The 10264-nt window shown below is 33.5% G+C and overlaps 3 protein-coding genes across 3 annotated transcripts; 1 reads left to right on the top strand and 2 right to left on the bottom strand.

Annotated features, from left to right (window-relative positions):
- The first annotated feature begins 454 nt into the window (after positions 1 to 454).
- On the top strand, positions 455 to 1655 carry LOC123672237 (surfeit locus protein 1). The gene is made up of 5 exons (XM_045606259.1): positions 455 to 687; positions 741 to 862; positions 913 to 1110; positions 1165 to 1338; positions 1400 to 1655. The coding sequence occupies exons 1-5, from the start codon at positions 541 to 543 to the stop codon at positions 1611 to 1613; spliced, it is 855 nt and encodes a 284-aa protein (XP_045462215.1). The 5' UTR covers positions 455 to 540; the 3' UTR covers positions 1614 to 1655.
- A 901-nt stretch (positions 1656 to 2556) lies between these two features.
- LOC123673428 (uncharacterized protein YwqG-like) lies at positions 2557 to 3312 on the bottom strand. The gene has a single exon (XM_045607910.1). The coding sequence runs from the start codon at positions 3310 to 3312 to the stop codon at positions 2557 to 2559; it is 756 nt and encodes a 251-aa protein (XP_045463866.1).
- Positions 3313 to 6747: 3435 nt separating this feature from the next.
- LOC123673427 (uncharacterized protein YwqG-like) lies at positions 6748 to 7503 on the bottom strand. Its single transcript, XM_045607908.1, has one exon. It carries the CDS (start codon positions 7501 to 7503, stop codon positions 6748 to 6750), a length of 756 nt encoding a protein of 251 aa, XP_045463864.1.
- Positions 7504 to 10264: the final 2761 nt, after the last annotated feature.

The raw sequence follows: 10264 nt of genomic DNA, 5'->3' as shown, positions 1-10264 counted from the left end.
CGGCCAAACCGGAAAAACTCATGCTATCCTCGTGAGACTGAAAAGAATGTATTTTAGATGTACAATGGGAAATGAGAGATTGAATGAGATCGTTCGTTATTAACTATGATTTTGAATTCAATATTGAAATGTATTTGATATGATATCCCAGGAATATCTGAAAGAAAACTAAAAAGTAAATCAGACGTAGCTGTGTAAATCATCCAGGATGTACCAATCAAAATTTTGGTTTGAGAATATGTGAGCAGACGGCAGAAATCAATTCGATAAAATGTAAATGGATTAATTAATCTCCAAACTTTGCAACTTTTTTTTTACGTAGGTCTCTGGAAATAGTCAATAGAATGTTAATTAATTCAAACATTACTTCAGTTTTTGAAATTTTTAACAATGACAAAAGTTCAAATCAATGTGGTCCGGTCCTGTACGATATTTACAATTTTGACAGTTGAGATAACCTATAATAAAAATGAAATAAGTTTCCAGTCTGTATCTGTGTGTGTAATCACTGCTCTAGAGAATTAAAAAATTACCGATAATATGGAACTTTCTCTACGTAATTGCAGACTATTCTCTACATTAAGACAGCACTATTCAAGAAAAAATTTCAAATCCTTTTCATCATATAAACAAGCCTTTTGTGAAAATAAAAAGAGGAAGATTGGAGCAACAGCATGGTTGCTATTAGTAAGCAGGGACTATATTATATTTAGTTTCTTTTGAAATCATTTCCTTTCAAGGCAGCCCCTGCTACAGCATTAGCTTTAGGAACATGGCAAGTGCAACGTAAAGCTTGGAAGGAAAATTTGATTGATGATTTGATGGAGAAAACAAAAAGTGATCCTATACCTCTAATTGAGAAGTAAGTTGTGAATAATAGAGATCGTACAGAATTATGTAAGAATGTTTCAGTTTGGATAATTTGGATGAGTTGGAATTCAGGCCTGTTTATGCAAAGGGAAGATTTCTACATGAAAAAGAACTTTACATGGGTCCTAGAAGTTTATTGGTAGGGGGTGATGCAAAAGATGAAAGAGGTTTAATGTCTCAACATGGATCTACTAATCAGGGTTATCTAGTAATAACACCTTTTGAGTTGGAAGGCCAGAAGTAAATAATCAATTCGAATTTTTGCACCTTAATCATTTTTCACATCTATTTCAGTAAAACAATTTTAGTCAATAGAGGATGGGTAACAAGAAAAAATAAAAATCCAGTTACCCGCAAAGAAGGTCAGGTTGATGGTGTCGTTGATATAATTGGTATTGTTAGATCACAAGAAAATCGGCCAAATTTTATGCCTAAAAATGATGAACAGCATAATCAATGGTTTTATAGGTGAGGGTCCTATTTCTGTGAAAGTCAATGTTTTAATGTACAATTAACTTTATTCCTCAAGGGATATCGAATCTATGGCAAAGATAACTGGATCAGATCCAATATTCTTGGATTTGACAGATGATATTAATGTGCCTGGAGGTCCTATAGGCGGTCAATCTAGAGTTAGTTTAAGGAATGAACACTTATCATATATTCTAACTTGGTATGGATTGGCAGCATCTACTGGTTTTCTATGGTATATGAAATACATAAAAAACATATCTTTCAAATGATTGATTGAATTATGAATGTTATAAATTTTACTGAAATTGAAATATTATTATTATTACCTTCAGTGCTATTGTGTTATGAAGAGAATATTTTCTACACATTTACATATATATGGTCTACCTTTTCTTCGTGTAATTCATTTCAATGTTCATTATTTAAAAATTACTTTATTGCCTGGGGGTTTTTCATTGCATTTTTTTGTTCTTTCTGAGAACCGTTAGCTCATCATTTTGTGTCTGTAATTTTGAGCTGCTAATGGTCCCAAACGATAAGATTCCACTCTCAAAGTAAAACTGAAATGTTAACAATTTCGTCCTTAAATTCGATTCTGTCCGCCTGTCTGTATAAACTATAACTTTCGAACGAAGGACCCAGAAAATTGATATTCTCAGGGTACATTCGGATAACAGAAATCCAACTATGGATTCTAAATTTTCTGCTTCTGTTGATTTCAGAACTACAGATGCAATTGATATGAAAATTTGCATTTGGGACAAGTAAAAGACCATGTTGATCGCTTGACCAGAGTCATAGAAATGTCAAGAAGAATATTGAAAAAATTACCCAATTTCCGTGATCATAAAACCAATGAAGTTGAGATTTCAAGCTTCCGCATTTTAAGTTGATCATATCATCATAACCACAGAAAAATAAGGAATAATAGAAAAGGAATACTTCCATGATTACAAATTCGAGAATTATAGGTAAATAGAATATAATAACCATTTCAGGCTTCATACAAAATTTCATGTAAAAATACAATGATACATGGACAAATAATGAAACTTGATACCTATCGTACAGAGCTCAAAGGTAGGAAATAATAAAATGAGTTTGTATGTATAATTGTACGGTCAAAATATAATACATCAATAATGTATTTTTACATATTTCACTTTGAAAGTTTCAATATTGCTTTTCAATCAAATTGGTGTAGTAGTTCACCTAATAACAATCCCAGTTGTAAAGAATATTAGTGAAATCAAGTTTTTGAAGGTCATCAGGTTTAATAAAAAATGCCCCAACACCCATATCACCCCATATTATACTTTCATCACTATCAAGCTGAAACAATAATTCATAATCCTTCAAATTATTTACACCTTCCCTTGGATCTGATTGTGTGAAATAAGGGTACCCCCAAAGACGATTCCCATTGGCAGGATACAAATCATTATACTGATCATACATGTCATAATCATCTTCATAATCAACTATATTCTCAAAACGGTAGTCTAGAATTGACATATACTGATCTTCAAGAGAAAAATCCATGCTGTAACTTGCGTCTACTTGAAAGGGTCCGAATGGGAATGTTAATTTTTTAAATTCACTATGAAGTTTTGTCTCATCTTCTTCGATATCTTTAAAGTATAGTACTTTAAATCCACCCTCCTTATTTTCATAACCCAAAATGTCATCTTGTCCATCAATATAAAATTCAAGTATTCCTTCCTCTGGAAACTCCTCAATGCGTGGCAATTCCGAGAAATTTACTTGAGCCAGAAATAGGAGTGGTTCTCCCTCTGAATTAAGCGGATATGGCTCATTAAGAGGTAGATAAGGTGAGCCTCCTACCTTGCTTTGCCACAGTTTGAGATCAGGATTTTTCTGCAACTTGAACTTAATTGTTTTTTTTATAGTGGCCTTGATTTCATCGGCATAAGGAGCATATTTTTCTGGAATATCAGGGGTGCTCATCTCTTCTTATTTTCACAATATTATAGTAAATAATAACAAAAGAATATTAACTACGCAACTGTTAGCAAAATCATAGTGTCAGAAGGATTCCCCAAAATGCGGCGTAACACATCTATCAGAAGAGTAAAAAGTCAAATTACTCTGCTCTGCAGTCTGCCGCTTGTAGGCAATATAGTTTTCTGACCTTGAAATTCACTATGAACTACCGTCGTAAAAAGACAGATCCGATCTTCCGCCTCTTTCTACAAGATTCAAAATAATTTCAAACTATGGGAATAATTCATTCATAATGAATTGAATTGACTAGACAACTAGTTTATTTATATAAAGCGTGCCACAGAAGTAACGCAACAAGTCCATAAATCTTGTTCGAAGAATTATTAAAGAAAATCTACACACCCGTCGTTTTTTATTTTCGAAGGTATGCAATGCATTTTTCCTACTAGCATTTCGAAAGTATTACTTTCCACAGGCATTGACGTTTGGAAAGTTGTGCTTTTCCGAATTCGTGTGGAAAAAAGGCCTGCTATTCACTTTCCGCACGCATATGCATACGGAATAGTATATTGTGCAACAAGTGGGGAAAGTCCAACTTTTCTCGCGAGAGTGGAAGTTTGCGGCTCTCGCCTTTCAGGCTCGTGCAATACATAGTTTTGAAATTGAGTAAACTGTGAAGAATACGCTACTTTTCATAGCAGTTGTAGGAAATAGTAATTTACGTAGCAAGTCCGGAAAATAGGGTTTTTTTGGACGAATAGACAAAATCTATGTGAGTCCAAAAAAATACATTTTCGGGCGTGTTGCGTACAATATTTTTTCGGCAACCATGTAGAATAACACTATCGCTGCTGCTTTCCATATTTTATTGCGATTGCGATAAAAAAAACATGCAAATTTTTGACAACTAATTTCATATGAACTGTCAGCCGTTATCTCGGTTGCTATGGATTCTATGATTCTTTTCCGGCCTAGTCCGGGAAGTGCTCACTTCCCGGACGGTTGCCGAAAAAGTATATTGCAAAGGTTTTTTGCGCACGCAAATATTAAAGTGTCGCATCAATCATAAAATTTTGGCATGTCTCTATGCGCCAATAATAAAATTCAAACATTTCTCTATGCGGCTGAGCCCCCAAAAATAAATATTCCCTACAACTGTACAAATTTCAATAATTCAAGTGATGGACTTGATTCAAATCAAAATGGCCTTCGTTGACAGTATGTGCTAATTTATTGCGTTTCCATAGAAACGACTCGAAAGCCCAATTTCATTAGTCACCAAGCGAGGTGTGGGCAAAGTGCCGTGAGAAATAATATTTCTCACAGTATGAGCAATACATAGTTTTGAAATTGAGTCAGCTATGAAGAATACGCTACTTTTCATAGCAGTTGTAGGAAAAAACATTTCCGTAACCTGCACAAAACGGCAGTAAGGATTTTGCGTGTTTATATGAAATAACACTTTCAAATTCCGTGCGGAATTTACTAGTCATATAATCAGAACCAAAGAAAGTTCAAAAATATTGGAGAGGATATTTCCATGATTTACAGATTTTTCTGACATATAAAGAATAATCATTTTAAGCTTCTTACAAAATTTTATGTGGATAATAAATACATATATAATATGTAATTATATAATTGGGAACGTAACCAGATCCGTAGAAAATTAAAAAAGAATATTTAAAAAATAAAAATCTGATATTATAGTGACAACAGATTCAACCAAGTTGAATTCTGCGTGCACAAATGAAAAAAAATTTGACGACTATGTTCACTCATATCTTTAATGTGAGAAAAAGATGTTTGATAACGAAGTTTGAACAAAATAATGGCAATTTTTTTATTACCGATTCGATTGTTCTTGCCTTATACAGGGTATTCCTAAATTGGAAGTACGAAGGAAAATGAGAGAATCCTTGGATAATTTAAAGAACAAAAAACCCTCTAAACGGTTTGTTTTCGAGATACAGGATGTTTCTTGTAGTCCTACTTTTTTGTGATGCTTATACCAATTTATCGAATTTTTATTGATCTTCTCTACAGATTGGGTAAATAAGTACCAAAATAATTAATTTATTCATCACAGCCTACTAACTGAATCTTACAATAATTTGGATTTTGCTGAGGATTAATAGAGAGCTGTTTGAAATTCTTTTCTCGAAATCGGTATAGCAGCTAGATACGATAAAATTTCAATAAACCAAAATGTATAGTACTGGACCAGTGTTTCTTCTTAAAAAGTTCTGGAGAAAAGAAGCGGGCACTTTTCCAGAAAAAATATCACCCTGTAGATTTGCATTCAAAATTAGCACATCACATGATGAAAACTATCTGTAATATCTATGCCAAATTTAAGTTGCATATCTTGTGAAAGAAAAGGTGCTATGACAAAAAAACAGAAATAATCAAACTGTACCACCCTGTATCTCGAAAGCTAAGTGCGATTGCGGGCCCATGTTATACAGGACTTTTTTTCTTAAAATGGTCCGAGGAATCTGTCATTGTCGTTTATACTTCCAATTTAGGAACACCCTGCATAGTACATAATTTCAAAACTGATGTCTTCACAAATAAATTGCAATTTGAATGAAATACATTGAATTATATAACACAGCACAGACAATTTTCGATGCGAATAACTTAGCAGTTCTTTGATAACTCCACTCTCCAGTATTGAAATGTTGTGACGAGAATGATAAAAAACCCGAAAACGGGTAAAGTGTATCCCGATGACGAATGCAAAAATTGCAGATGGCAAAACGAGGGGCGGCGCCGACAAAGCGAATAGATAAAGTAATGAAACTTGGACATATTTAGACGTGCTTGTTGTGCAATAAGAATAATCATATTGAAAGCGATAATAAACTCGTAAAAGGGTCCGATTTTTTTACTGCCGTGTCGATTTCAAACAAAATGAATTGATTATTAGTTCATTTTATGGAAGAATTTTAGTTCTTACGAAAATTTTGAAATTTATATTTTGGAAATCTTGGGGGGGAATTACCCCCAGTATCCCTCATTTTTACGCCCTTGATGTAAATAACACCAATAATAAAGAAGTTATGAGAACTTTACATTTAATGCCATTCTCAAATATTCCCTTATAGCTTGAAAACAGTTCAATTTATGAGGTTACGGTTTACACCAAATTAATTCTCTCAAAAATCGAGCCTGAAAATGTGTCTTTCATTTTTTTCTAGCTCAAAGGGGTTTTGAGATCCCCTCACTAGACAACAAATTTGGAACACCCGATACAAATAATGAAACTTGATACATATCATACAGAATTCATCATTCAAAAAGTAAGAAGTCAATAAAAACAATTTTTATTCATAAATGTACACTCAAAAAATATGATACATCAATAATGCATTTCCACGTTTCACTTTAAAAATTTCAATACTGCTTTTCTTTCAAATTAAAGTAATAGTTCATTTATGTACAATCCCAGTTGTAAAGAACATTAGTGAAATCAAGTTTTTTAAGATCATCAGGTTTAATGAAAAATGCAGCGATACCCAGATCACCCCATATTATATTTTCATCACTATCAAGCTGAAATAATAATTCATAATCCTTGAATTCGTTTTCACTTGTCCTAGGATCTCTTTGTGTGAAATAGGGATACCCCCAAAGACGATGCCTGTGGGCAGGATATAAAGCATTATAGTCATCATACATGTCATAATCATCTCCAAAATTTGCTATATTCTCAAAACGGTAGTCTGAAATTGACATGTACTGATCTTCAAGAGAGAATTCCATGCCATAACATACTTCTTCTTCAAAGGGTCCTATTGGGAATGTTAATTTTTCAAATTCACGACGAAGTTTTGACTCATCTTCTTCGATATCTTCAAAGTACACCACTTTATATCCACCATCCTCATTATCAAGACCCATAACATCATCTTGTCCATCAATATAAAATTCAAGTATTCCTTTCTCTGGAAAATCCTCAATGCGTGGCAATTCTGCGAAATTCACTTGAGCCAGAAATAGGAGTGGTTCTCCCTCTGAATTAAGCGGATATGGCTCATTAAGAGGTAGATAGGGTGAGCCTCCTACCTTGCTTTGCCACAGTTTGAGATCAGGATTTTTCTGCAACTTGAACTTAATTGTTTTTTTTATAGTGGCCTTGATTGCATCGGCATAAGGAGCATATTTTTCTGGAATATCAAGAGAGCTCATCTTTTCTAATAGTCACAATATTCTAGTGAAAAATAACACACAACAGATTATTAACTACGCAATTGTTATTGTCGCAGAATCACAGAGTGTTCATCATAATATTACAGACTTATAAAATATCTAGGCATATCCTTCTAAAGCTATCAGGCCAGAAGGATTCCCCAAAATACGGCATAAATCATTAACAAAAGAGTAAAAAGTCAAATTAACCTGCCGCTAGTAGGCAAGATAGTTTTCTGACCTTGAAATTCACAATGAACTACCGTCCTAAGATACAGATAACCGAACTTCCGCCTCTTTCTTCAAGATTCAAAACAATTTCGAATTATCCGATTAATTCATTCATAATGCATGAATAGACTGGACTACTAGTATATGTACGGCCATAGTATAAGGAATGGATAGTAAGCCAACCGCCGTTTGACGGCAAGGAGCTGGTCACTTGGAGTCACTACTGTAGTTGGAACCGGTGTTTTACGGGTTGCATATATCGAACACTATTGACTACCCAAAGTGGAGAAGTAACTCGATAATAGATGGCGCTGAATCATGAGCTATAGATGGCGCAGAAATAATACGATAATTCATTCAGTGGCGTGGTTGAAAAGGGGTCGCATGACATTGCCAACAATTTTTATGTTATTATTAAGTTACCACTACATTTGAATATTCGAATATTCATTGAATATTTATTCGAATAATTGCGTTTTGCATTACGATAAAAGTTTGAATGATCACTTAACTCTCTATTCAGGAATAATTAAAACAAATTGATAGATACAATTGAATTAAAATTATTCATATAATAGTAGAAAGTGGTTTCATCCGAAGAAATATGAATAAAATTGGGATATTATCAATGAAAAAAATATAAAAATTGAATATAAGATTCAAACATATGAATTTAGCAATAAAGAGTTCTAAAAATTATAATATAAGATTCCACATTCGCAATGTATTGCCGTCTTTTAAATCGTTGGCAAAGTTTTTTCATATGAAATCTTGCTTTTCTATTCCCTATGCATTGTGATTTTTAGACATTTCTCTATTTCAGTGGTCAAAAATTTTTTTATTCTGAATTGAGAACCGACGAATCTTTCTATTCTTTTAAACCTGGGGTCTTGAAATGTACACACATCCTCCTCTAACTAAACTGAATCAAAAAAACAAAGTGTTTTGAATCATTCATAGAATTGAGGACGAAGTGTATTCTTGGAGGATTTAATGTTCTCAAAATCCGCTCGATCATTCTTTTTGTATCTGTATACCTGTAATGAGAATGAATTTATTTATGGCATTTAGATTGTATTGCTGTGTCCCAGCGTACGATTACTGCGTCTACATAAGGATCTATAATTGTATTTTGAACGTTGTCATGTAATGAAAATTATTTATGGATTTCCAAAATGAGGTTTTTGATTGAGAATTAGTCTCGAAAATTAGCTCCGCTTTGGATGATCGGTATTAATTTTCTCGATAATTTGGAACAATGAGCGATAATGAATGATACTGCTAGTCTACTTGGATGATTTTTTTATGCAATTTTTTTAACGAAAATTGTTTTGGGGTTTGAGGATGCATTAAATTGAATTTGTATTTTAGTATATCCTGAAACATACTAACTATATTTATCTTAAAATGATAAGGAAATGCCAGGCGGCAAATTTTCAAAGTGCCTGTTATGGTTTATTACATCTCTTGTCGTTAGACACTTCTATCTTTTGAGCGTTTTCTTGTGTACCTCCAATTTCTTTTATTACAAGGTCAAAAGGATTATTGAACGCACTACGACCCTAGGACCGGATCATAAAATACCATTTGGTACCTATTTTGCTCACTCTCAATTGAGCGGTAGTTTTTCTATAGAATTTGACATGTACTTGGGTAAATATCTTATTTTCTCCTTTCACAGTGTTTATGCTGCTATAATGACAGCCCTAAGAACTGGAGAACTAGTATCGGCAACAGCCGAAAATACTGCACGCTTTGTGGAAACCATCAACAACTTATTTGATGCTTTGAATAGCACACGGTTTCATTTGTTGTTATTATGTTTAGGGAACAATGGCAAGTTAATTTATCCTAGTGGTAACACTGATCATATTCTATGATTGTATCAATGACATGTATTGCGCAGCCGCATATAGTCTTGTCTTGTCTATGAGTAGTACGTCATAAGTTGAATAAAAAAAAAAAACTTGGAAGCCGTTGTTCTCCTGTTCTGTTTAAGAATAAAAACTTATATTATAAAAGTGTTAAAACAGTTATTCGATCCACTAAACCCACGTTTAAAAACAGGTTATGTGCCCAGTCGTGCAACTGGAATAAAAACAATTTAACGATACGTTTTTCGAGTGTGTGAAAAGTAAAATCGAAAAAACCACGTGTGGTGTAAAATGGCAGATAACACGACCACGACGACATTAAAATTAAATGGTGATAATTGGCCCATATGGAAGTTTCAAACCAGTATTATATTAAAAGGACGAGGTCTTTTCGAGATCGCGGATGGTTCAAGAATAAAACCCAGTTCAGGAGATGAACTTAACAAATGGCTCAAGGACGACGCAAAAACTCAAGAATTGTTGGTTACACGTATGGAAGAAGGTCCTCTAACTCACTTACTGTCATGTGAATCTGCGAAAGAAATGTGGACCAAATTAAAAACGGTATATGATAAAGAATCAGTTGTAAGTGTGCATTTGCTACAACAAAGGTTTTTCATGCTCGACTTTGATTCCTCTGTGAATACATTTATATC

This window comes from Harmonia axyridis, chromosome 2 (assembly GCF_914767665.1).
Source record: "Harmonia axyridis chromosome 2, icHarAxyr1.1, whole genome shotgun sequence".
Taxonomy (NCBI): Eukaryota; Metazoa; Arthropoda; class Insecta; order Coleoptera; family Coccinellidae; genus Harmonia; species Harmonia axyridis.
The sequence above is the reverse complement of the archived record's forward strand: the minus strand, read 5'-3'. Positions and strand labels throughout refer to the sequence as shown.

Excerpts from the sequence above, each read along its gene's own strand:
- LOC123672237 (XM_045606259.1), top strand. The coding sequence starts at position 541 with ATGGAACTTTCTCTACGTAATTGCAGACTATTCTCTACATTAAGACAG. Across the intron at positions 688-740 it reads CAACAGCATGGTTGCTATTA|GCAGCCCCTGCTACAGCATT; the intron begins GTAAGCAGGGAC and ends TTTCCTTTCAAG. Across the intron at positions 1,111-1,164 it reads TTTGAGTTGGAAGGCCAGAA|TAAAACAATTTTAGTCAATA; the intron begins GTAAATAATCAA and ends CATCTATTTCAG.
- LOC123673428 (XM_045607910.1), bottom strand. The coding sequence starts at position 3,312 with ATGAGCACCCCTGATATTCCAGAAAAATATGCTCCTTATGCCGATGAA.
- LOC123673427 (XM_045607908.1), bottom strand. The coding sequence starts at position 7,503 with ATGAGCTCTCTTGATATTCCAGAAAAATATGCTCCTTATGCCGATGCA.